The sequence below is a fragment of the Stegostoma tigrinum genome, chromosome 5 (genome assembly GCF_030684315.1).
Source record: "Stegostoma tigrinum isolate sSteTig4 chromosome 5, sSteTig4.hap1, whole genome shotgun sequence".
NCBI classification, from domain to species: Eukaryota; Metazoa; Chordata; class Chondrichthyes; order Orectolobiformes; family Stegostomatidae; genus Stegostoma; species Stegostoma tigrinum.
In genome coordinates, this window is record NC_081358.1 from 74,948,396 (window position 1) to 74,976,341 (window position 27,946).

The following is a 27,946-nucleotide window of genomic DNA, read 5'->3' on the forward strand; positions in this document are numbered from 1 at the left end:
TGTATTCTTCTTTCGGGGCACAAAACTGCTTACAATATTCTAAATGTGGTTGGACCAGTACATCCCTGCTCTGGTATTCCTGCCCTCTTGAAATGAAGTCCAGTTGCATTTGCCTTCATAACTGCTGTCAACTGAGCTCACATGTTAATCCAGGTCCCTTTGTGCCTTTCCCCATTTAGAAAATAATATACACCTCTATTCTTCCTACCAAAGTGGTAACCACAGTTTCTCACATTGTACTTCCATCGGCCGCTTTGTTGCTCACTTGCCTAGCATGTCCCAAGTCCTTCTGCAGCCTCCCCACATTCTTAATACCACCTATCCCTCCACCTATCTTTGCTGTTAAGTTTGTAGATAACACAATGTCCTCAATTCCTTTGTCCAGATTGTTATTGTACAATGTGAACAGTTTTGTCCCAACACTAACCCCACCCCTTTATCTCTAATTTCTGCTTTCTGCCAGTCAGTCAACCCTCTATCCATGCCAGTATTTTGTCCTTAACACCACGCGCTCTTATTAGCAGCTTCCTGTGCAGCATCTTGCCAAAGGCAAATTTGAAATCCAAGTAGATCATGTTCACTGCCAATCCTTTGTTGAACTTGCTTGTTATCTCTTCAAAGAATTCTAAAAGATATGTCAGGCATGACCATCTCTGCCAATTGACAAAGCTGTGCTGACTCCACCCTATTTTACTGCGCACTTCTAAGTGCGCTGCAATTTCTTCCTGAACGTTAGACTTTAAAATATTACTTAAAACTGAGGTCAGGCTAACCAACCTATAGTTTCCTGTCTCTGCCTTCTTTCCTCCTTAAACAATATGTCATATTTGCTATTTTCCGGTCATCTGGGACCCTCCCTGACTGCTTTATCCTGTTGTCTTTGTTTGAACTTAGATTCCTGATCTTTTCCATGCACTCTGTCCAATTACTTCTTCTGGAAACTTCAAGTTCAGCTGAGCCCTCCTGTTTAACTTTTTCCATATTTTTTCATGCAACTGAACCTACCCCCCTCACTATTTAGTTTAAAGCCTTATCCATAGCCCTAGTTATGTAATTCACCAGGACTCTGGCCTTAGCATGATTCAGGGTAGAGTCTTTCCCATCAGAACAGCTCCCTCCTTCCCCAGTATTGATGCCAGTGTCCCACGAATTTGAACCTGTTTCTCCCACACTAAACTTTGAGCCATACATTTACCACTTTAGCAACATTGCGATGCTTGTTGCTGGGTACACCCTGAAATGCAGCTTTAAAGTGAGAGGCATCCTGTTGAGCAGAAAAGTGCCATGAGGATCATGAGAGACTGCTGATAGTGTATGCTAGCATCCTTGGATATAGTGTCTTGGAGCGTGCCTTGTAGTGTTGTTGCCAGGTTTCCAAGATTACAGTGCAAATGAGCAGGCAGAGAAATGAAGTTGCCAGATCCCTGCTCTGAATTTCATATCAGGAATTGCTGACATCTGTTTTCCATATGGTGAGTGGTAGGATTGGAAATTGATATTAATTAAGAAAGATTTGCAGTTAATGAGGCTGACAACAAGCGATAACCCTCATTAATACATAGCCAAGCAAGACTTTTGCCTCGAATCCTGTAAATCCATTACTCCTGTCATCAAGAAAGGTCTTGTCCAACTTTTCGTATGATTCTCCCAGATTTATTGTCATAGCCCACTTTGTTCATACCCCTATAAGGTTTTGTCCTTTGTTTCTAAGTGATGGATGTCCTGAGTTTAGAAGGTACTTTGGTAGCAGTGTTAGTGAGTTGCTGCAGTGCATCTTGTAGATGGTGCACAGTGCTGACAACAATGTGCTGCTGGTGGATGGAATGACTCTTTAATATAGTGGATGGGGTGTTAAGAGGACTATTTTGTTTTGGATGTGTGCCTACTTACTGTTGACAGCCATGGAGAAGTAATTACATGAGTTACTTCCGGCAAAATTTGCAGCCTCTGACCAGCTCTTGTTGTCACAGTGAGGCACGGTAAGTTTCAGGTTAATAGCAATCCCCAGAATGATGGGGGAGTCAGGGTGCGGGATGAGCAAGCAATCCACTCCCTCCCTCTTCCCATCTCTGTAATACCCATCCACATGAGATTCTTTTCCTCCAAATAAGAAAATGATTTTCAAAACCAATCCATGACTCCTGCCAATCAACAGTGCTTTAAATTTCTGGTTGACCTTTATCACCAGTATGTTTTCTGTTCAAATGCCAGATTATTAGACTATTGTCAAGTGTCTATATTTTATCAACAAGACAATATATAAATTGATGGTTTCAACTCTTCTTATTTTTGAAGTCACTTTTCGTGTTGTTTCATTGTCTCCCATTTTCCTTTTGGTTAGACCTGACCCTGGGCAGAAAACGGAGAATAAGAAAAATAACACTACTGAGGAAGGGAATAAAGGAAAAAAGAATACAGAAGATGAAGCTGAAATGAACAAGAAATTTTGGGAGGAACGTACAGAGTACACTCCAGAATCTAGATTGGAGGTCCACAGACACATTGAGAAGATGCGGAAATTGAAAGACAAGGATGGGTAACTATATAATTAATAAACATATTTGTATTTCAAATGGATATTTAATTCTCTGATTTATGGTGCTTTGTCCAAGATTCTAGAAATAGGTTAGATAATTTTTTTTTGTGAAGTCTGCTATCTCAAAAATAACTAAAATGTATTTTATAATTTCCATATGTCTACCTGATCTGAAAGGTTAGAGCGCAATTGTCTTTCATTAACTGGAATAAAGTCAGCTCACTAGGGAACAGGGACGATGTAAAGGTCAGAAAATTAGATTGTGAAGCCAATTTTTAATTTTCTGTTAAGTGTTACAATTATCTTGAAATGGTATGTGGATAGTCAAATGAGATGTTGGGCCATAGTGGACCTTGTATTGGTTAATGAGCCTGGCCAGGTGACTGACCTTTCAGTGGGAGAGTATTTTAGAAAGAGTGATCACAATTTGATCATAGCTCACTATGAATAAGGATAAGTTATAACCTTGTGGGAAAGTACTAAATTAGGAGAGGGCAAATTACATCACCATTAGGCAGGACCTAGACTTAATTTGGAGGATCTGCTATTGGGCAAGTCCACATTTCACATGTGGAATTGTTTGAAGATCTACTGATCAAAGTTCGGGACCAGCATGTTCCAGAAAGAAAGAAGGACAAGAATAGCAGGGTAAGGGACCTTTGGAAAATGAGGGAGCTTGTGAATTTAGTCAAAAAGAGAAAAGAAGCACATGTAAGGTTTAGGAAGCTAAAATCAGACAGGGCCCTTGAGGAATATAAAGAAAGCAGGAAAGAACCCAAGCAGGGAATTAGGAGAGCAAGAAGGGGCTATGAAATGACCTTTGCAAGTAGGGTTAAAGAGAATTTCAAGGCGTTCTACGCATGCATTAAAAACAAGATGATAATTAGGGTGAAGGCAGGACTACTCAAAGATAAAGGAGAAAACTTGTGCTTGGAGACAGAGGATGTGGGTAAGGTTCAAATGAGTACTTTGCATCGGTATTCACCCAGGAGAAGGATTTGGAGGTTAATTTGATTTATTGTTAGCATATGTGCCTAAGTACAGTGAAAAGTTTTATTTTGCGTGTAATATAGACAGATCATAATGAATAAGGTCAAATGAATCATAGGGGGTTTAGACAGAGCAAGGCATACAAGGTTATTTCTGTGCAGAAGGTGCACAAAAACACATTAGATTTGAAATTAGAGAAGTTCCTTCAGCAGATTAATAACTGCGGGGATGAAGCTGCTCTTGAACCTGTTGTTACATGAGTTTAAGCTTCTGTATCTTCTGCCTGACAGAAGAGGTTGGAAGAGAGTAACTGGGGTGGAAAGGGTCTTCGATGATGGCTGCCTTTCTGAGGCAATGAGAAGTGTAAGTAGAATCCATGGATAGGAAATTTGCTTCTGTGATGGTGTGGGCTGTGATCACAACTTTCCGTACTTTCTTACTGTCTTGGTCAGAGCAGTTGTTGCACCAAACCGTGATACATCCAGGCAGATGCACCATTGAAAGCACTCTAAACATTGTTGAGGATTCCAATGGATATGCTGAATTTTCTTAGCCTTCTGAGGAAGAAGAGATATTGTTTTGCCTTCATGACCGTCGTATGTTTGTGGGAGAATCGGGACAGTTTGAAATCGTCACTCCCAGAAACCTGATGCTCGTGATCCTGTCTACTTCATCTGCATTGATGTATTTCACCAACTTTTACAGATGCAGCACTGATAGCATACTGACCGGGTGCATAACGGCTTGGTAAGGCAACTGCTCTGCCCTGGACTGTAAGAAACTATAGAAGGTGGTGTACACAGCCCAGACCATCAGGGAAGCCAACCTTCCATCCGTAGACTCTATTTACATAGCTTGCTGCTACAGAAAGGCAGTCAACATCATCAAAGACTCATTGCACCCTGGTAATAACCCCCTACAACCTCTTCCGTCAGGCAGAAGATACAGAAGCCTGAGCACACCCATAAACAGGATCAGGAACAGCTTCTTTCCAGCCGTTTTCAGATTGTTGAACGGAGCAATGTAACCTGAATGCTTCTAAGTCTTTTGTGACCTGTAATCCTTTGCTTGCTGTGATCTGCCTGTACTGCTCATAAACAAAGCTTTTCATTGTATTTTGGCACACGTGACAATCAAATCAAATCAAATCAAATAAACAACTTGGATGAAAATGTAAGATAATAAAATGTGAGGCTGGATGAACACAGCAGGCCAAGCAGCATCTCAGGAGCACAAAAGCTGACGTTTCGGGCCTAGACCCTTCATCAGAGAGGGGATGGGGTGAGGGTTCTGGCATAAATAGGGAGAGAGGGGGAGGCGGACCGAAGATGGAGAGAAAAGAAGATAGGTGGAGAGAGTATGGGTGGGGAGGTAGGGAGGGGATAGGTCAGTCCAGGGAAGACGGACAGGTCAAGGAGGTGGGATGAGGTTAGTAGGTAGATGGGGGTGCGGCTTGGGGTGGGAGGAAGGGATGGGTGAGAGGAAGAACAGGTTAGGGAGGCAGTGACAGGTTGGATTGGTTTTGGGATGCAGTGGGTGGAGGGGAAGATCTGGGCTGGTTGTGTGGTGCAGTGGGGGGAGGGGACGAACTGGGCTCGCTTAGGGATGCGGTGGGGGAAGGGGAGATTTTGAAACTGGTGAAGTCCACATTGATACCATTAGGCTGCAGGGTTCCCAGGCGGAATGTGAGTTGCTGTTCCTGCAACCTTCGGGTGGCATCATTGTGGCACTGCAGGAGGCCCATGATGGACATGTCATCTAAAGAATGGGAGGGGGAGTGGAAATGGTTTGCGACTGGGAGGTGCAGTTGTTTGTTGCGGACTGAGCGGAGGTGTTCTGCAAAGCGGTCCCCAAGCCTCCGCTTGGGGACGATAGAGTAGTGAACCTCCAAGTCAGTTATTTCCCATGTTGTGACATGTGATCAATGTAACATTAGTTGATAATGTAGAAATTATTATTGGTCTCATTCTTGGATGTTTAAGAAAAACAATCAGCCAAGCCTTATGTTTAAAGTTTTGGCAAAGACCTGTAGCTTGGGTTGTGGGTGAGGTTGTTGTCTTGCTTGCCAAGCTGGCTTGCTTTCGTTCAGGCATTTCGTCACTATGCTAGGTGACAACATGAGTGGAGCTCCGATGAAGTGCTGTTATTCTTCTCTGCTTGGAATTTATACTGTCCGGTCCATTATGGTGAGTATTGTCATTTCTTGTTTTGGTCTGTATGGGTTTGTATATGGTGTCCAATTCTATGTTTTTGTTGATTACATTATGGGTGGAGAACCATGCCTCCAGGAATGCTCATGCATGACTTTGTTTGGCGTGAGCTACTATTGTTACTTTATCCCAGTTAAACTGGTGGCTTTCATTGTCTGCATGTACCAATATTAAGGACTTTTCATCATGTCGTTTTGCTGCTAGTTAATGTTTGTGTACTCTGATGGCTAGATTCCTTCCTGTCTGTCCGATGTAATGTTTGTGGCAGTCGTTGCATGGTATTTTGTAAACCACAATGGTTCTGCATGTTGTGGGAATGGGGTCATTAATCCTTGTAAGTGTCTGTTGTAGAGTGGCTTTGGACTTGTGGGCCACTGTGATTCATAGTGGCCTTATGAGTCTTGTTGTCAGTTCCAATATGGTCTTGATATATGGCAGTGTGGCCAGTGTGTTAGACTGTACTGTGTCGTCCTGTTGTTGTCCATTTTGTAGGCATCAGCGGATGAAGTTGCAGGGATATCCATTTATAGCAAAGATTTTGTATGGGCGCTCTTCCTCTTTCCTGCGTAGTTTCGGAGAGTTGCAGTGTGTCCTGGCCTTTTTAAATAGTGACCTAATGCAGCTTTGTTCGTGGACGTTGGGGTGGCTGCTCTGGAAGTTGAGGATTTGATCAGTATGGGTTGCTTTTCTGTAAACTGAAATTTGTAACTCCCCGTTGTTCATACACTCAACTTTAACATCCAGAAACGAAAGTTGATTGTAGTGTTCTTCTTCCCTTGTGAATTTAATCCCTGCAAATACGCTGTTGATGAAGTGGTGGGTCTCTTCTAATTTGTTGGTTTAATAATGACAAATGTGTTGTCTACATACTGGATCCACAATTTAGATTGCATGTAGGGCAGGGTGGTGTGTTCTTGTCTTTTCATGACTGCTTCTGCAATGAGTCCCGAGATGTGTGACCCTATTGGTGTATCGTTGATCTGTTTGTATACTTGACCATTGAAGACGAAGTGTGTGGTGAGACAGAGGTCTAGTAGTTTAAATATGTTGTCATTGCTGATTGACCTGCAGGTGTTGCTGCTTCATCTAGTAATGTGGCCACTGTTTCTTTGGCTAGTGGGATGTCAATTGATGTTAATAAAGCTGCGACATTAAAGGATATCATAATCCCGTTGTCGCTGATTTTTTTGTGTTGTTGAGGGTATTGAGGATATCTTGGGTTGAGTGGATGGAATGGGGTGATCCAACAACTAGGTGTTTCAATCTCTGTGGTGGTCCTTGGCTATTTTGTGTGAAGGTGTGCCTTGTAGGGAAGCACTGAGTCTGACGGGGTTGTCTGGTTAATGTACTTTAGGAAGTCCAAAGAAGTGAGGGGTGTTTGTACCTTCTGTTTTCATTCTCATGTAGCCCATCTTGGTTATATGCCCTGCTTCCTTTAGGATCTTCAGTGTCTGGGTAATCGTATTACCTAGCTGCAGTGTTGGGTCTATTGCCACCTGTTCATAAAGACAACAAGTAAAGACAAGGTCAGAAACAAACCAGACACGTGGCTAAGAAATCTATCCAGCAGACAACTCTTAGAAACTGAGAAAGCTGTCCCATTATGTGGACAGAACTAACCAGAAAGGTGCGAACAGAACAGACTTCATGGCCACTCTGGAGGCTACATTAAAAGACAACAGACTCACGGACTAATCACAACAAGCCATCCGACAAACTATAATCCCCACACTACACAGAAAGAACAAAGGGGACAACCTGAATACATCAGAGAGAAAAGCAGGAGATAAACTCAAGACCTATCGCTACCTGTTGGTAAGTGGTTGTATCTGCAGGCAATGCCTGCACTTTCTTAACATGGTCTTGTTTGTTCATGGCAGTCATGCGCCCTTTGTCTGCTGGTAGGATCATGATGTTCTTATTCTTGGCCAGAACGCAGTGCAACACCCCGGAACTACGAAGGAAAGAGGAAGTGCACCTATACAAAATCTTTGCTATGACCAGATATCTCTGCCACTTCATCCGCAGATGCCTGCTAAACAGACAACAACAGGAGGACACTGTATGCCCTAACACACTGGCTACACTGCCATACATCAAGAACATATTGGAACTGATAACAAGACTCATAAGACCACTAGGAATCACAGTGGCCCACAAGTCCGCAGTCACTCTACGACAAACACTTACAAGGATTAAAGATCCCATTCCCACAACCTGCTGAACCAACATGGTTTACAAAATACCATGCAACGACTGCCATAAACATTATATCAGACAGACAGAAAGGAATCTAGCCATCAGAGTATATGAACATCAACTAGCAAAATGGCACGACAAATTCTCCTTAATATTGGTACATTCAGACAATGAAGGCCATCAGTTTAACTGGGACAAGGTAACCACAGTAGCCCAAGCCAAATACAGACACACATGGGAATTCCTAGAGGCATGGCTCTCCACCCACAATGCAATCACCAAACACAACAAATTGGACCCCATGTACAAACCCATACAGATCAAAACCAGAAATGACACTACTTACAGTAATGGAACAGACAGTATAAAATGCAAGCGGAATAGAATAACACCGCTTCATCAGAGACTCATGGTGACGAAATGTCTGAATGAGAACAAGCCAGTTTGGCGAGCAAGTCACAAACCTCAGGCTTAATGTTGTTAATTCCTGCCGAAATATCTTTTTTGGAAGTGCATTTGTATAATCATTTGAGTATTGATAAAATTTACTAAATTGTTTACCAACACTTGTTGTGTATTTTTCCTGGAAAGGAATTAATATTTTCAAGAGGTACAGACTATCGGTTCCTGTGTAATAGTGCACATTTGCCAAAAAGAGGAAAAGAAATCAGTGACTAAAACCTACGTTCTGGGATTTTAAAAATAAATTTTGAACTTCTGCTTGATATGTAAATACTTCCTTTGAATTTATAATTTTCATTGCAGAAATCAAGGTAAACCAAAGCCACAGCGAATACTCATCACCTCTGAGGGACGAGTCCTGAATGTTAATGAACCTAAGTATGTAATTTGATTATTTTCCTGTCACAATACAGAGTTTATATCTGGCATAATTAAAAGCAATTTTAAAATCATGTATACATCAGAAAATCATTCTACAAATCTTTTGTTGTAATTCAACTTACGTTTTAACCTGCTGGGAAAATACCTTGGAGCCTCAAGAGGGTAATCAATAGACAGTAGGTGCAGGAGTAGGCCATTCAGCCCTTCGAGCCAGCACCACCATTCATTATGATCATGGCTAATCATCCACAATCAGTATCCTGTTCCTGCCTTATCCCCATAACCCTTGATACCACTATCTTTAAGAGCTCTATCTATCTCTTTCTTGAAAGTATCCAGAGAGTTGGCCTCCACTGTCTTCTGGGGCAGAGCATTCCATATATCCACCACTCTCTGGGTGAAGAAGTTTCTCCTCAACTCTGTTCTAAATGGCCTACCCCTTATTTTTAAACTGTGTCCTCTGGTTCTGGACTCCCCCCATCAACGGGAACATACTTCCTGCCTCCAGATTGTCCAATCCCTTAATAATCTTATACGTCTCAATCAGATCCCCTCTCATTCTCCTAAACTCAAGTGTATACAAGCCCAGTCGCTCCAATCTTTCAACATATGATAGTCCCGCCATTCCAGGAATTGACCACGTATCGGTTTGTTTGCACTCTTAGGCAGACATGCATTGATCTCCCATGGTAGATAGCATTGTGAATGGAAACATTCTCCTCTTACTTTGTGCTAGGAAAGTTTCAGATTTTAAAAGCCAAAGTTTTTTTTAATATCTAATAATTGTCTTATCTTTGTTGGTTCAAGAGTTTTTAGCAATTCTTCACAATATAGTGATGTATGAGAGATAAACAACTGGTTCTCAGAATTAAAGCTCATGGAATAAAAGGAACCGTAGCAACATAGGTGCAGAAGAGAGATAGAAAACACTTGTGATGAAAGGCTGTTTTTGGATTGGAGGGAGTTTTACAGTGAAGCTCTTCAAGGCACCATAATTAAGCTTGCTGTTTTGGTATATGTTAATCATTTAGAATTGTGGGCACAATTTAAGGCACTATTTTGAAATTTGCCAGTGACAGTATTTGGAAATACAGTCAACACAATAGTGTTAATAGACCTCAAGAATTTTTTTTTAAGTGGGAAAATGAAGAGAAACAGTATACAGAATATGGCACAATATTAAACGCAATGCAAGACAGACCAGGTAGTGTCCATGAATTTCTGAAGTTGCTGGATCAAGTTAACACAGCAATTCATTAAGCAAATGAGATTTATGTGCTTTATAAATTGAGGTATGAATATAAAATCCAGGCAGTTAAACTTGTAAAATACAAGTTTGGCCTCGGTCGGAATAGAATGGCAGTTCTGGATAGTATGCTTTAGGAAAGATGTGAAAGCTTTAAAAAGGAGATTTACTAGTGTTGTTCCAGGAATGAGGGGTTACAGTTATGTGGATTAACAGAAAAAGCCAGCGTTGCTCTTCTTAGAGCAGAGAACGATAAGGCAATGGAAGTATTTGAAGTGTGATCTCCAAGTGACTACAAGTAATGGTCATACCCCAACGCATATTGTGTGGCACCTCACTAGTCAGGGCTTCAGTGAGAGTTTCGCTTGTCTGATTATTTCCACACTATTGTTGCTTTGGACATTTTTGCTTACAGTCTCTGAAAATGGCAATGCCTACAGAGTTTGATTTAACCCATTGATTTAATTTGTCAATTACAAAAGTTGCCACATATTCATTTACTAATTCCACCTGAGATAACAAAGTGTAGAGCTGAATGAACAAAGCAGGCCAAGCAGCATCACAGGAGCAGGAAAATGATGTTTCGGGCCTAGACCCTTCTTCAGAAATCCTGCTCCTATGATGCTGCTTAGCCTGCTGTGTTCATCCAGCTCTACAGCTTGTTATCTCAGATTTTCCAGCATCTGCAGTTCCTACTACCTCTACTAATTCCATCTGTTTTCCTACTCCTTTATTTGCTTAACATTCCAATTTTAATGCATGGCTAAATTAAGACATGGCACACTGAGGGCCTGACATTAAGCCAGTCAAGGCAATCTTGGTTTATCTGTTTGCACAACTCTGGCCACATTTTTCAGCATGGGCATGAAGAGCTTCTGTGTGGAAGAAAAGTGAGAGCCTATTCCCAAGAGCTGCTGGCTGATGGGAGAACTGGCAGATATTCAGTTTGAGCAGAGCCATTGGGAGCAGTGGCCACAACTGGATTTGCAGCTATATAATACTATACTACCCACATACTTTTTATCCCCTTCTCTACTCATCAAAAACCTCAGTAATAAGGAATACAAAGTGGCTATTTCTCCCCTTTAACCTATGTTTTAGTAATAGCTTCGTTAACATACTCCTAGGAACCTTTCTGTACCATCAGCCCACACAGTTTATTCATTAGGCTCCTGTCTCTGAAATCTATACCTTTTCAGGTCTATGAATTTCCTTTGTTGTTTATTTATGATCTTTGTTTCTTCTGGCTTCCACACTAACTCGTTAATCTGCTGCCATCTGCTTTGAGCCTTGCTTCTTTTTCTTCTGACTGTATGTTGTAGTTCCTCTACCAAGTTATTTTAAATCCTACCAACAAAACAGTGAAGTTCCTTGTAACAATATTTGTCCTGGCCATGTTGAACAGGATAGGTCCCATCTCTCCCCAAAGTAGGTCCCAATGCCTAACAAGTCTAACAGCCTCTATCTTGCACCATTTCTTCAGCTCCACATTCATCCATACCATCCACTAATTTACCTGTACCCAATAATGCATTGCACTCAGAATGTCCCAGAGACTACTACCTATTGTATACTAATGTCTTCTCTAATTTTCTCAAATTTACCTTAAGAACTTAACCTCACTTTCAGTTATGTCACTGGCAATGACATGGATTACAATGTCTTGTTAGTCATCCCCTCCCCTCAGATAGTTCTGCAGACTCTCAGTGATATTCTTGACTGGCATCAGGAAGGTAATAGGCCATCATGCAATTGAATCTGCAGAAATGCTTGTGCATTCTCATAGCTATTGAATTTCCCACCACCATTGCTGTTCTAACATTCCTACTGCTCCTCACCAACCGCATACAAGTAAGTCACCCATAGTGTTGTGGTGTGGCCACTTCTTTTAAGACCGTAGAATTTCATCAGGGTCTGGATTCCTGTTAGCCCACAGACCCAACAGTTTAATCAGTGCCACTTCTTAATGATGATTTTCCTGAGTTTTCCCTTCCATTTCCTATTTCTGGTTTATTGCTGTATTATTACTTGTACCCTCTATAGTAAAGACTGATGGAAAATACCTGTTCAATTCATCTGCCACTTCTGTGTATTTCGTTATTAATCCTCTAATCTCACCTTCAAAGGAACGAAAAACCACTTTGTTAACTAACTAAGTATAGAAACCCTTACAATCAGTGATTTTTTTTTTAACTAGCTTCCTCTCATTTAGCTTTTCTTCTTTTATTAACTTTTAGTCACTTTTCAACTGTTTTTGTTGTGTCTAATATTCTTCTCTGTTAAGCTGGTTAGTTGCCTATGCTCCCAAGACAGAACCCTGTCTGATTCACATAATGATAATCCAGTTTCAGCTGATTCTTAATTAAGATGAACTTTCATCGGAAGCCTTGATAAAACCCTGCTGGCAATTGGCTGGGAACTGCACAATTTAAATTGTAGATTTCACTTCTCACAACCGTCAGTGGGCCGCCTTGAGAAGCTCAGATATAAGAACAACATTTCCCTACTGAGATATATGAAATCATCGGTCTTTCATGAAATGAATGTAAGTGCTGAAGAGGGATGTGTATGTACAGCTGTGGTCTTCCCATTTTCTCTGTATGTTGCCTTTCAGCTCAGTGTTTTGCAAATTAAGGTGAAATGCCTTCTCTAAATTAGTGTTCAGGGATACCTGGCAAATCAAACTATCAGCAGTCAAAGACTTGATTTCTTCTGAGAAATGAGCAGTGCTTAGCAAATACAACTTCTTTCAATCTTGAGATATATGAGGAGGCTCCTCATCTCTGAGATGGGTGTGACTTACACAGGGTTGTATGATGACAGTAATATTACAGCAGATATTATAACAATGCAAGTGAAAATATAGTGACAAAGGTGGTGACCTATTTATACTGAAGTAGCACCACTGCCACCTATGTAGCTCAGTAGGTTTTCCTTATCCAGTCCATCCAGGTACTTCCAGGTACATGCCTGCCTTCTGTAGCTGATGTGTGGGAATCTTCTGTGTGGCTAATCCTGTTGGCTTGGAAGACTTAGGCAGTTGTACTGGTGTTTACAGTGTGTTTTCAGGTGTTTGTAGTGCCCATGCTGCTCAGTCTCCGGGCCTGATCCAGGCTTAATTTTCCCCCTGCTGCAGTTCTGAGGTCACGGGAAGTGGAAGAAGTAGAAGGGCAGAGCATCTTTGAACTAGCCTGGGAAGAAGTTTCTAAGGTGTCTGTATATCACTTCTCCTCCCTGTAAATGCATTTTGGTACCACTCTGTCTCCCTGAAAGGAAGGGGCTCCTGGTGGAAAGTTCCTTGACCCTCTGTCACCTTGCCACAAATGCTGTGTACCTATGGCAAAAGTGAAAGGGTGCAATTCTGAGTGTGCATCCTACAGCCACTACTGGACTTAAGCCCCCAAGGCATCCACCACTTCTTCCTTGAATACAGAGAAGCACTCACAATCCAGAGCCACTTCAGTAGTGAAAATGCTGTTTCCATTTTTGAATCTGCCCTAGTGAGTGCCTCGCATTTTTATCTGACACTGCCATGCCTGTCTTTGCAGGTTTAGAGTATCACTTATGGTGAGAATAGAGAATATTTGCATTCTTTGCATGAGGCTGAGTAGCTGGAGTTGCCTGGAGTTCTTGAATGCTAGAGAATTTAAGCATTTCATCCACCAGCTATAGAGATTTGTCAGTCATAGGCTCACCAGATTGTGTCCCCAAGTCTAACCTTCCTCAGAAAAGGACCAGCAATCCAGGAATCCAAAGTCCTCCCTCCTGCTCCAACTCCACACAATCAACTGTTCTACCTGCCAATTCCGATATGCACTAGTTTGTGGCACTGGGAGTAATCCAGGGATTACAATCTTTGAGGTCCTGCTTTTTAATCTGCTATCTATCTCCCTAAATTTGTGTTATAGCATCTTGTCTCTCTTTCTACCTGTGTCATTGGGTCCAAAATGAGCCACGGTCTCTGATTATTTGCTCTCCTGCTTCAGAATACCCTGCAGCTGTTCAGTAATGTTTCCTGATCCCTGGCCTCAAGGAGGAACACACCATCCTGGAGTCATGTCTGTGATCATCGAAACACCTGAACTGCTCACAATTGAATCTTCTACCACTGTTGTTTTCCCTCTCTTCCTACTCCGCCTTGTACAGCTGGGGTCAGACAGCTTATAGAGGATGAGTTGGGTGTGAGCTCTTGAGTTGACAAAGTGCTTGGAATGTTGAAGATTGTAATCCATCATCCTTGGTGAGAAGCAAGTGTAGTGGCAGAGTCTGATGGAGTGATGATTTTGCGAGTGTGACACAGAAGAGATAAGTAGTCCCACTCTGCATTGTGGCATGCAGCAAATCATTAACCTTCTTGCAGTACTGCTAGCTTTTCCTTTTCATAGTCAAGACAGCGCTGACCCATACTGTTATCTCTCCCTAAACTACCTGGATCTGGTAGGGTGGCCTTTTCTTACCATCAACGGGGAAAAAGACTGACCTTCCAGCCCATGTATTTAAATATCAGCTGTCTGAATGAGTTACTGAAGCTTCAGAAGAGCAGGTCAACTTAAATAGTAATTACTTGATTCTGCACTTAACTACACGTGTGGTCACTGGAAGTTACTTTCTAATTTTCGCTTCATCAGTGATGCGGATAGCATCTTTTAACTGCAAGTCTGGAGTATTACTATAATCAGAAGTATAAGTTTGGCTCAGTGAACCATGGCCTGCCTCAACCATTAAATCTTTCTCAAGAGTTGAAAGAAGTGGTATGCTAAGAAATTAAAGGTTGAAATTTTTCTTTTTCTTTACAGGATTGATTTCAAATTGACCGATGATGAAGAAAATAATCAGCTCATCTTGGATCTTGCTGTATACAGGTTATCCTTGCAACATACAACTATACATCTAACTCACAATGTCAGAACCTAACCATCTAAAGTTGAATTTTGTGGGGCCATTTTTAGAATGCTAATTTTACATTGTTTTGTGGTAGTGGCTGATATTTCCTGATTGTAAATGCCTGGTATTGGGGTGTTAATGAAGTGTTGGAAGTACAGAAAGGAATGGGTATCTATTACTTGGATCTCTAACTATTTGATGCCTGTTCCCTTTACACTGCCAAAAGGTGGTACTGACATGAGGTCATCTGCCTCCGCCTAATTCCTTCTGTCTTGTTTGTAGTGAATCATGTCAAATTCATGACAATAGAAAGCTAACATTCGAAACTGCTAGGTGCTGTGGTGAAGAGATGGGAAAATTTCAAGTGCCAAAAAACAATATTTGTCATCGTAATAAAACACTATTTGTTCATTTGAACCATCCCACATTCTCATATTTTCAGACAGGGCAGGGTGGCTCTCACTGTCAAATAATTTTGCTTTTGGAGAAAGAAGAGGAGGGGTAACACATGATTGCCAGCCTGGTGAGGCTGCACTGGTATTTAGCCACTCCAAAATATATATAGGAACAGAGAGATATCCGCATGGAATTGAGGAAGGAAAAAGAAAGTCATCACTGATTTGTTTCACATCCTGAAAGCATAAGCTACCACCTAAATGCACCACAGGCACTAGCCTGCCACTTTCTTTTAACATCCATACTTTAAGGTTGTTATCGGTTTCCACAAGTGCCACTCTATCAGTAGTCAAACAACAATTCATAAATGCTTAAAATGGGTCACAGGTTAATTGGGGGGAATTATCAGTTTTATTTTCACTATTTTGCTTAGTTGTGGATGCAAGTAAGGTATCACAACTAAAAGCATATCAATGCACGTTCTTGACAATTTTGCTCCCCGTTCACCTCAGTGCCTTCTCTATTCAGTGTACTGAGTAGAGTTGTCAACTGTGATTTAAATATATTCATGAAGGCTTCATTACATGACTTGCCATCACAATCAGCCATTTATTGGCAAACGTGTCCCTACTTGTGATGCCCTGCTTTCCTACACCAATTGGAAAACTTGTATAATCATTAACCAATTGGATGATATTTGACCTTCAGTCAGATAGCGTTTTTTTCCCATTTGCAATATTTTGAAGTCTGGTGAAGAGACAATGACAAAAGAAAATAGTTTTTTAATGCCCTATGTTTTTTCTCCTCTGTTACACAATATTGGGAAAATATTTTAGAATATATGAAAACAGCAAGGTTAATGTCAACAGGTGGCATTGACAACATTGTTCTATTATCTGCTCACAAGTGTCATAAAACAGGTTCTCAGCAAACTTCAAAACATACAGTAATACAAAGCTAGAGGTTAGTACTCTCTTCAAAAGAAATGCTTTGTTTTACTTGTGTATTAGAAATATTTACCTTTTTCTTTCCAAAACCAGTATAATGCATATCATTCAATTAGCTGATCGCCAAGGTAATCCTCTTACGTGAACTATTTGCAAAAGTGGGATTCACACTTTATTGAATTGCTAGTATTGATCAATTTTTAAAAAATTAACTTGCAGACATATGGACACATCTCTACTTGATATCGATGTTCAACCTACATATGTCTGTGTAATGGTGAAAGGAAAGGTCAGTATGCAATATGTACATTTCTCACATACAGACAAAATGGAATCAATACTACAATTATACATCTGAAATATAAAAGCCTTGAGATCCAAAGACTCCATAAATCAGTCTGTTTCATCTTCTTGTTTAAGTGGATAGTTCTGGTTACATTTCCCCACTTTGCACCGTTACATAATCAGTAAAGCTGAAATAAAAATATGCATGCTTTAAGGCTTTTCAGTAGATTTGTAGCTCGGGTTGTGGTTGGTTGGCTGGCCGAGCAGGTTCGTTGTGTAACATCATCAGCGTAGCGTCTGATGAAGTGCTGTTGTGTTTTCTCACCAGGTATCTAAACTCTGGTGTCCTTTGTGCTGGGTTACCTCACTTCTGGTTTTCCTTCACTGTAATGTATATATAGAGTCTAGCTCTATGTGTTGTTGATGGCCTTCTTAGTGGAGAACTAGGAATTCCCGTGCTTGTCTCTGCTTGGCCTGTCCCAGGATCCTGGTGTTGTCCCAATCAAACTGGTGGTTTTCCTTATTCATGTAGGTGGACATGAGTGAGTATTGGCTATGCCTTTTTGTTGCTAGTTGATGTTCGTGTACTCTGGTGACTCATTTTCTTCATTTCCAACATCATATACAAGATTCCCTGCAATAACTGAAACAAACAGTACATTGAACAGACAGGAAGAAAATGAGTCACCAGAGTACACAAACATCAACTAGCAACAAAAAGACACGACCGATACTCACTCATCTCCATCCACATGAATAAAGAATACCACCAGTTTGTTTGGGACAACGCCAGGATCCTGGGACAGGCCAAGCAGAGACAAGCACAGGAATTCCTAGACGCCTGGTTCTCCACTAAGAAGGCCATCAACAAACACATAGAGCTAGACCCTATATACACTTCACTGTGAAGGACAACCAGAAGTGAGGTAACCCAGCTCAACAGTCACCAGAGTTTAAAAACTAGATGGGAAAATACAACAGCACTTCATCAGAGGCTGCACTGATGATGTTATCCAGCAGGGTAATGAAACGCCTGAGGAACAACAAACCAGCTTGGCGAGCGAACCAACCACAATATGCATGCTTCAAATAATACACACAGAATGTTCTTCTCACAGATGTGTGGAATTTCTAATATTACAGTCTGATGTGCTTTTTTTAATGTTAGTATTTTGTTGAGCTGGAATTCTGCCATCTCTATTTATTGCCCATCTCTAATTGCCCTTGGCAAGATGGTGGTGCTCTGCCTTGAACCACTATGATCCATGTGCCCTGCTGGAGAGGGAGTTAGGGACTTCCAGAATTTTGACCCAATGACAGTAAAGGAATGCTAATATACTTCAAAGTCAGGATGTGTCTTGCAAGGAAATTTGCAAGCTGTGATGTACCCACGTATCTAGCACTCTTATTCTACTAGGTGATAAAGGTTGAAGGTTTGAAGGTGCTGTCTAAGGAGCCTGGGTAATTGTTGCACTGCATCTTGTAAGTGGCACACACTGCTGTAACAGTAGTAGCAGGGTGTGAAGTTAAGGGGTTAGTCGAGGTGTCAATCATGCAGACTGTTTGTCCTGGATAGTATCAAGCTTTTCAAGTGCTGTAGGAGCTGTACTCATCCAGGCCAGTGTGTAGTATTCTATACCATTCCTACTTGAGCTTTTTTCAGAATGTGGATCATCTTTGTAGAGCCAGGTGGTGGGTTATTCACCGTAGAAATGTTAAACTCTGACTTGCTATTATGGCTACAGTATTTCTGTGGCTGGTCCAGTTCAGTTTCTGGTCAATGCTAACTCCCAGGATGTTGATAGTGGGGAATTCAGCAATGGTAATGTTATTGAATCAAGGTGACATGGTCAGGTTCTCTCTTCTTAGACCATTACTTAGCATTTATGTGATGTGAATGTTAGTTGCCATTTATCAGCTCAGCCCCGGATGTTGTCCTGGTCTTGCTACCTATGGAAAGCTTCAGCGCCTGGAGACGTGCAAAACGTGCTTAAAAAAAATTGCAATCATCTTCGATGAACACCAATACTAGTCGCAGCTGATTGGTCTATAATGAAATGCCTTCTCCGTAATGCAACTCTCTTGTCACTTGTGCAGGTTGCCTTGCATTGAAATTCAGTTATGCTTCCAATGAGATATAGTGGTTCCTAATGTGTACAGATTAGTGGTCACACCTTGTCAGGCATCTTCATTCAATGCCACATGTAAGCTTTAGAGAAGAAAGTGAATCACAGAGGCCCTACAGTGCAAAAAGAGGCAATTCAGCCCATCGAGTCTACACCGACCCTCCAAAGAGCATCCCATTCAGACCCACCCCACCCCTGTAACCCGAACTTTATCATGGCTAATCAACCCAGCCTGCACATCCCTGGACACTGAAGGGCAATTTAGCATGGCCAATCCACCTAATTTGCACATCTTTGGACGTCAGGAGGAAACCTATACAGACATATGGAGAATGCAGGCTGCCACACAGACTGTCACTCACGGCTGGAATAGAACTTGGGTCCCTGGAGCTGTAAAACAGCAGTGCTAGCCACTGTGCCACCATGCCACCATCACTGTGATATGAAGATCTCACTTGGCAGAGTTTTGATGCATTTACAAAACTGCATCTAGGTTTGGAGATTGAGTCCACAGTTAGTGATCTCCTCTTTAGTTTCCATCCAGGCTTACTTTGTCAGGTGGGCCAGTTTCTTCCAGTACCTTTGTAAGTGACTCACTTTGTCTTGTAGCCTATAAGACTACCTACAGGGAAGTATCACTGTGGGGCTACTGGGGTCTTCCTTCTGCCATGGTTGCTGCAATCCCTGATCAGTTGCTTGCATGTAGGCTACTCTCAGATATTAAGGGGTCACTGAGACAGTTAAGCATAAGAGCAGTCATCAGATTAGTCAGCACAGCAGTCTTTCAAACTAGGCAGCCAGGAATTCCAAGCTGGCAGCAATTTAAATATGCTGTGTCAACACCTACCATGCAGTCATTTGGTGCTGCCATTAGTATCTCATTTCCAGCTTCTAATGGTTATTTGGATTAGCCTTTCACCATTTCTAAGTTACTTGGTTGTCCTCTATATGATCTTGGTCGTGCAGCCACTGGAAGCCTGTGTGGAAATTCTGGTACCATCATCGGGTCCTGCAGCCTTGCAACATAATACAGCATGATTTGGGGTGGCACGGTGGCTCAGGGGTTAGCACTGCAGCCTCACAGTGCCTGGGACCCGGGTTCAGTTCCAGCCTTGGGTGACTGTCTGTGCGGAGTTTGCACATTCTCCCCATGTCTGTGGGTTTCCTCCAGGTGTTCTGGTTTCCTCCCCACAGTCCAAAGATGTGCAGGCTATGTGGATTGGCCATGCTAAATTGCCCATAATGTTCAGGGGTGTGTGGGTTATGGGGGGATGCTGCAAAAGGGCAATGTGGACTTGTTGGGCCGAACGGCCTGTTTCCACACTCTAGGTAATCTAATCTGATCTAATTAAGTGACGAGGACCAGAGGGGCAGCCGGGAAGAAAAGCAGTGACCATATATATCAACAAGGCGGCTAAACCAGAGACTCTACAACTGTAGTGTCTCCCACCCGCCCTCCTCCTCTAACCTAGTTAATAAGGTAAGGTTCATTCTAAACTTTCTCTGTTGAATATAAGTTTGTTATTAATTTGTTATTATTACTTGAAGTAAGCTTTCTACTTTAGTACTGAGCAGGTGTTCAGATAAGTCGGGTATGGATGCTAGGGCAGTTGCTTGCTCCTCCTGCAGAATGTGGCAGTTGGGAGACGTGGCACACGTCTCCGCTGGCTACATCTGCGGGAAGTGCACCCAACTACAGCTCCTTGAAAACCGTGTTAGGGAAATGGAGCTGGAGCTGGATGAACTACGGATCATTCAGGAGGCAAAGGGGGTAATTGAGAGGAGATACCGGGAGTTGGTCACTCCTAAGGCCCAGGACAAGGATAGATGGGTTACAGTTAGGGGGAGGAAAGGGGACAGACAGACAGTGCAGAGATCCCCTGTGGGCATTCCCCTCAGCAATAAGTATACCGTTTTGGATACTGCTGGGGGTGATGACCTACCAGAGGAAAGCCATACTAGTCAGTTCTCTGGCACTGAGCCTGACACTGTGGCAAAGAAGGGAAGGGGGCAGAATAGAAAAGTACTTGTGGTAGGGGACTCGATAGTTAGGGGAATTGACAGGAGATTTTGTGGTCAGGATCGGGATTCCCGGAAGGTATGTTGCCTCCCTGGTGCCAGGGTCCGGGACGTCTCCGATCGGGTGTATAAGGTTCTAAAAGGGGAGGGCGAACAGCCAGAAATCGTGTTACATATTGGCACTAATGATATAGCCAGAAATAGGATTGAGGATATAAAAAGTGATTTCAGGGAGTTAGGATGGAAGCTGCAGAGCAGGACGAACAGAGTAGTGTTCTCTGGTTTACTACCGGTGCCACGAGATAGCGAGGCGAGGAACAGGGAGCGGGCACAGCTTAACACGTGGCTACGCAGCTGGTGTAGGAGGGAGGGCTTCAGATATGTAGATAATTGGGATGCCTTCTGGGGAAGGTGGGACCTGTACAAGAAGGACGGGTTGTATCTGAACTGGAAGGGGACCAATGTCCTGGGTGGAATGTTTGCTCGAGTAGTTTGAGAGGGTTTAAACTAGTGTGGCAGGGGGGTGGGAACCTGAGCTGTATACCGGAGGTGAGAGTTGATGCAGGTGAGGCAGTAGCAAGAGGTAGACCAGCTAGTGGGAAGGAACCAAGGGATCGGTTAAAGTGTGTTTGCTTTAATGCAAGGAGTATCAGGAATAAAAGTGATGAACTTAGAGCATGATCAGTACCTGGTGCTATGATGTTGTGGCCATAACAGAGACATGGGTTTCTCATGGGAAGGAATGGTTGCTGGATGTTCCAGGGCTTAGAGCATTTAAAAAGAATAGGGAGGGGGGAAAAAGAGGAGGGGGTGTAGCACTACTAATCGGAGAGGGTATCACAGCTACAGAAGCTTCCATTGTTGAGGAAGATCTGTCTACTGAGTCAGTATGGGTGGAAATTAGGAACAGCAAGAGAGTAGTCACCTCGTTAGGAGTTTACTACAGGCCCCCCAGTAGCAGCAGGGAGATTGAAGAAAGCACAGGTCGACAGATTTTGGAAAAGTGTGGACGCAGTAGGGTTGTTGTAATGGGTGACTTTAACTTTCCTAATATTGATTGGAACCTCCTTCGAGCAGAAGATTTGAATGGAGCTGTTTTTGTAAGGTGTGTTCAGGAGGGTTTCCTAACGCAGTACGTTGACAGGCCGACGAGGGGAGAGGCCATTCTAGACTTGGTGCTCGGAAACGAGCCGGGGCAGGTATCAGATCTTGTGGTGGGAGAGCATTTTGGTGATAGTGACCATAACTGCCTCACATTCTACATAGCTATGGAGAAGGAGAGGATTAGGGAAAATGGGAGGATATTTAATTGGGGAAGAGGAAACTATGACGCGATTAGACATGAGTTAGGAAGCATGGACTGGGAGCAATTGTTCCATGGTAAGGGAACTATAGACATGTGGAGACTGTTTAAGGAACAGTTGTTGCGAGTGATGAATAAATATGTCCCTCTGAGACAGGCAAGAAGGGGTAAGATAAAGGAACCTTGGATGACGAGAGCAGTGGAGCTTCTTGTGAAAAGGAAGAAGGTAGCTTACATAAGGTGGAGGAAGCGAGGGTCAAGTTCAGCGAGAGAGGATTACACGCAGGCATGGAAGGAGCTCAAAAATGGTCTGAGGAGAGCCAGGAGGGGGCACGAGAAAGGCTTGGCAGAACGAATTAGGGAAAACACAAAGGCATTTTACACTTATGTGAGGAATAAGAGAATGGTCAAAGAAAGAGTAGGGCTGATCAGGGATAGCATAGGGAACTTGTGTGTGGAGTCTGAGGAGGTAGGGGAAGCCCTAAATGAGTTTTTTGCTTCTGTCTTTACGAAAGAAATGAACTTTGTAGTGAATGAAACCTTTGAAGAGTAGGTTTGCATGCTGGAATGGATAGAGATAGAGGAAGGTGATGTGCTGAAAATTTTGTCAAACATTAAGATTGACAAGTCGCCAGGCCCGGACCAGATTTGTCCTCGGCTGCTTTGGGAAGCGAGAAATGCAATTGCTTCGCCAGTTGCGAAGATCTTTGCATCCTCGCTCTCCACTGGAGTTGTACCTGAGGACTGGAGAGAGGCAAATGTAATTCCTCTCTTCAAGAAAGGAAATAGGGAAATCCCCGGCAATTACAGACCAGTAAGTCTCACGTCTGTCGTCTGCATGGTGTTCGAAAGGATTCTGAGGGATAGGATTTATGACCATCTGGAAGAGCATGGCTTGATCAAATACAGTCAACACGGCTTTGTGAGGGGTAGGTCATGCCTCAAAACCTTATTGAGTTTTTTGAGGATGTGACTAGAAAAGTTGATGAGGGTCGAGCTGTGGATGTGGTGTATATGGACTTCAGTCAGGCATTTGATAAGGTTCCCCATGGTAGGCTCATTCAGAAGGTCAGGAGGAATGGGATACAGGGGAACTTAGCTGCCTGGATACAGAATTGGCTGCCCAACAGAAGACAGTGAGTGGTAGTAGAAGGAAAATATTCTGCCTGGAAGTCAGTGGTGAGTGGGGTTCCACAGGGCTCTGTCCTTGGGCCTCTACTGTTTGTAATTTTTATTAATGACTTGGATGAGGGGATTGAAGGATAGGTCAGCAAGTCTGCAGACGACACAAAGGTCGGAGGTGTCGTTGACAGGAGAGAGGGCTGTTGTAGGCTGCAGCGGGACATTGACAGGATGCAGAGATGGGCTGAGAGGTGGCAGATGGAGTTCAACCTGGATAAATGTGAGGTGATGCATTTTGGAAGGTCGAATTTGAAAGCTGAGTACAGGATTAAGGATAGGATTCTTGGCAGTGTGGAGGAACAGAGGGATCTTGGTGTGCAGATACATAGATCCCTTAAAATGGCCACCCAAGTGGAGAGGGTTGTTAAGAAAGCATATGGTGTTTTAGCTTTCATTAACAGGGGGATTGAGTTTAAGAGTCATGAGATCTTGTTGCAGCTCTATAAAACTTTGGTTAGACTGCACTTGGAATACTGCGTCCAGTTCTGGTCGCCCTATTATAGGAAAGATGTGGATGCTTTGGAGAGGGTTCAGAGGAGGTTTACCAGGATGCTGCCTGGACTGGAGGGCTTATCTTATGAAGAGAGGTTGACTGAGCTCGGTCTCTTTTCATTGGAGAAAAGGAGGAGGAGAGGGGACCTAATTGAGGTATACAAGATAATGAGAGGCATAGATAGAGTTGATAGCCAGAGACTCTTTCCCAGGGCAGAAATGGCTAGCACGAGGGGTCATAGTTTTAAGCTGTTTGGAGGAAAGTATAGAGGGGATGTCAGAGGCGGGCTCTTTACACAGAGAGTTGTGAGAGCATGGAATGCGTTGCCAGCAGCAGTTGTGGAAGCAAGGTCATTGGGGTCATTTAAGAGACTGCTGGACATGCATATGGTCACAGAAATTTGAGGGTGCATACATGAGGATCAATGGTCGGCACAACATTGTGGGCTGAAGGGCCTGTTCTGTGCTGTACTGTTCTATGTTCTATGTTCTAATCATGTGTTGTGCTTCGCAGGACGCTGGTAAATGAGACGTGCAATTTATACCATCTGAGAAGGAAGTGGAATGTGAGAACGTGCATTAGACATATTTATAGAGTGCTAAGACAGTACTTTTATTCCTGTCCTGTTGATTAAGTGGTACTGCCAATGCTTACATCATACCCTGTCCTGCCAGAGAGGGGAAAGGATGTTGATTAAAATGTTACAGTCATTTGGAGTGATATGGTTAGCATGGTTAAATAACTGGTAATGTAAGAGATGTGGGTGAGATTTGTAGCAGTGCTAAATATGTGGGCAATGTCTGAGGCTAATGATTCATTTGGGAGGATATGTGTTTGAACAGTGAATATACTGACCTTGGTCAATTGCATGAGTCATCAAACTTTGTCATCGAGATCCTCAAGGTGGTGACATTTGTACTAATTTCTGTGTCTTAATAGACAATGAACAAGCTTAAGTTTATTTTAATCTATTCGTGAGAAATTCCCATCCCTAATTGCTCTTGAAGGTGGTGAGCTGCCTTCTTGAAATCCTGCAGTTCAAATGGTGTAGGCATTCAGCAGCATTAGACAGACAACACCCAGTGCTCACGCTCATCATCATCATCTTCACTTCCTCAAAAAACTCAAATTAAATTTGTAAGACAAGACCTTACCCACACAAAGCTGTACTGACTATCCCTAATAAATCCATTCTTTTCCAAATGCAAGTAAATCCTGTCCCTAAGAAAGTTTGCAAATAATTTCTTTATCACTGATATAAGACTCACTGACCTATAATTTCCTGGATTATTCCTATTGCCCCTCTTGAACGAAGGAGCCACACTGGCTATTCTCCATTCATCTGCAACCTTGCCTTTGGATTAAAGAGGATTAAAGATTTCTGTCAAGGCTCCAGCAATCTCCTCACATCCCTCCCTCAGTATCCTGAGATAGGTGCTATCAGGTCCTAGGAACTTATCCATCTCAGTGATTTTCAAGACACCCAACACCCCTTCCATAATTCCACATTTTTGATATGTTGGCCAATGAGGGTATAGAATGTGGTTGAATACAGTCTGCTAAAACCAATAATCCACAGCATGTCGTGGATGCTCAGTTTTGAGCTGCTCAATGTACTATGAATAAATCTTATTTTTGCACAGTCTAAATGTCATGCAACACAATGGCGAGTGTCCTCAATGTAAAGATGAAGCTTTGTCCCTATTTGTGCTGTATAATATAAATGCATTTGCTGTAGGTAGCTTGGTGAGAATTAGGTCAAGCCATTTTAGCTGTCTTACATCTGCCATGTGGTCAGATTGACAGATTTTTAAAATGTGCTCATAGGTGTGAGTATCGCTGGCAAGACCAGATTTTATTTATCCCTAATTGCCCTTGACACACATCCTTCAGGATCAACCTGTGAGGCCAGTAATGGTATTGCCTTTTGATTGATGGTCCAAAAGTAAAAACCAGTAAAATTTGCAAATGACACATACTGATCCAACTCAGCTTGTTTGCTTCAAAGTGGACTTCCAGTATGCCTAGTTAAATTCATTTCCAAATATTACTTTTTTTACTGTTTTTCCCTTCTGGGAAATCCCACTCCTAAAATAAGTTATGTGCTCTAAGTCGTGATTATCAGTGCTTCTTTCAGGTGGTGTTCAATATGAAGGAGCGTTGATTAATAAGTTGAAATGGTGAGGGATTGGTATGTGCTCACAGCAAGAGGTTTTCTTTCTGTGCTAATGCCAAGAGACTGTATGGGGTCCAGAATCCATAATTAGAACTCGCAGGACCATTCTGACCTGACAGTAGTGCAATAATTATACAATATTCTAATGAATCTATCAAAAAGATATCATTCCATGAGTATGTCTTTGTCAAGCTGTTGCTCGAATAATCTTGAGGCCAGCTCCCTTTTTTTTGTTACAAGTCCCTAAATTTTAATGGTGATGACTCACCCTCAACAACTTCTCTTTCGATTCCTCCCACTTCCTACAGACTAAGTGGGTGGCCATGGGCACCCGCATGGGCCCCAGCTATGCCTGCCTCTTTGTAGGTTACGTGGAACAGTCCCTCTTCCGCACCTACACAGGCCCCAAACCCCACCTCTTCCTCCGTCACATTGATGACTGTATCGGCGCCGCCTCCTGCTCCCCAGAGGAGCTCGAACAGTTCATCCACTTCACCAACACCTTCCACCCCAACCTTCAGTTCACCTGGGCCATCTCCAGCACATCCCTCACCTTCCTGGATCTCTCAGTCTCCATCTCAGGCAACTAGCTTGTAACTGATGTCCATTTCAAGCCCACCGACTCCCACAGCTACCTAGAATACACCTCCTCCCACCCACCCTCCTGCAAAAATTCCATCCCCTATTCCCAATTCCTCCGCCTCCGCCGCATCTGCTCCCACGACGAGGCATTCCACTCCCGCACATCCCAGATGTCCAAGTTCTTCAAGGACTGCAACTTTTCCCCCCGCAGTGGGCGAGAATGCCCTTGACCTCGTCTCCCACATTTCCCGCAACACATCCCTCACACCCCGCCCCCGCCACAACCGCCCAAAGAGGATCCCCCTCGTTCTCACACACCACCCCACCAACCTCCGGATACAACGCATCATTCTCCGACACCTACAATCCGACTCCACCACCCAAGACATTTTTCCATCCCCACCCTTGTCTGCTTTCCAGAGAGACCTCTCTCTCCGTGACTCCCTTGTTCGCTCCACACTGCCCTCCAACCCCACCACACCCGGCACCTTCCCCTGCAACCGCAGGAAATGCTACACTTGCCCCCACACCTCCTCCCTCACTCCTATCCCCGGCCCCAAGATGACTTTCCACATTAAGCAGAGGTTCACCTGCACATCTGCCAATGTGGTATACTGCATCCACTGTACCCGATGTGGCTCCCTCTACATTGGGGAAACCGAGCGGAGGCTTGGGGACCGCTTTGCAGAACACCTCCGCTCGGTTCACAGTAAGCAACTGCACGTCCCAGTCGCAAACCATTTCCACTCCCCCTCCCATTCTTTAGATGACATGTCCATCATGGGCCTCCTGCAGTGCCATCATGATGCCACCCGAAGGTTGCAGGAACAGCAACTCATATTCCGCTTGGGAACCCTGCAGCCCAATGGTATCAATGTGGACTTCACCAGCTTCAAAATCTCCCCTTCCCCCACCGCATCCCAAAACCAGCCCAGTTCGCCCCCTCCCCCCACTGCACCACACAACATCCCAGCTCTTCCCCTCCACCCACTGCATCCCAAAACCAGTCCAACCTGTCTCTGCCTCCCTAACCTGTTCTTCCTCTCACCCATCCCTTCCTCCCACCTCAAGCCGCACCTCCATCTCCGACCTACTAACCTCATCCCACCTCCTTGATCTGCCCGTCTTCCCTGGACTGACCTATCCCCTCCCTACCTCCCCACCCATACTCTCCTCTCCACCTATCTTCTTTTCTCTCCATCTTCGGTCTGCCTCCCCCTCTCTCCCTATTTATTCCAGAACCCTCACCCCATCCCCCTCTCTGATGAAGGGTCTAGGCCCGAAACGTCAGCTTTTGTGCTCCTGAGATGCTGCTGGGCCTGCTGTGTTCATCCAGCCTCACATTTCATTATCTTGGATTCTCCAGCATCTGCAGTTCCCATTATCACTTTGGAAGGTGAGTTGGTCAGCATGCAACTTTATTATATCAGATGCTTATGTCAATGCTGGTTCATCTGTTTAATTTCATCTGCGTTTCGCAGTAGATTGATGCAGTTCTTTGAGTTGTTAGACCACTTCACATGATATTG

The 27,946-nt window shown here is 43.3% G+C and overlaps 1 protein-coding gene across 3 annotated transcripts in view; it reads left to right on the plus strand.

Annotated features, from left to right (window-relative positions):
- The window catches only part of dnaaf11 (dynein axonemal assembly factor 11), an 89,302-nt gene that overhangs the window by 42,466 nt on the left and 18,890 nt on the right, over positions 1 to 27,946 (plus strand). For all 3 annotated transcript variants that reach the window (XM_048528702.2, XM_048528704.2, XM_048528703.2), the window contains exons 6-9: positions 2,342 to 2,536; positions 8,701 to 8,775; positions 14,821 to 14,886; positions 16,471 to 16,540. In XM_048528702.2, coding sequence (XP_048384659.1) covers positions 2,342 to 2,536; positions 8,701 to 8,775; positions 14,821 to 14,886; positions 16,471 to 16,540 — 406 coding nt within the window. The remainder of the gene's footprint in view (positions 1 to 2,341; positions 2,537 to 8,700; positions 8,776 to 14,820; positions 14,887 to 16,470; positions 16,541 to 27,946) is intronic.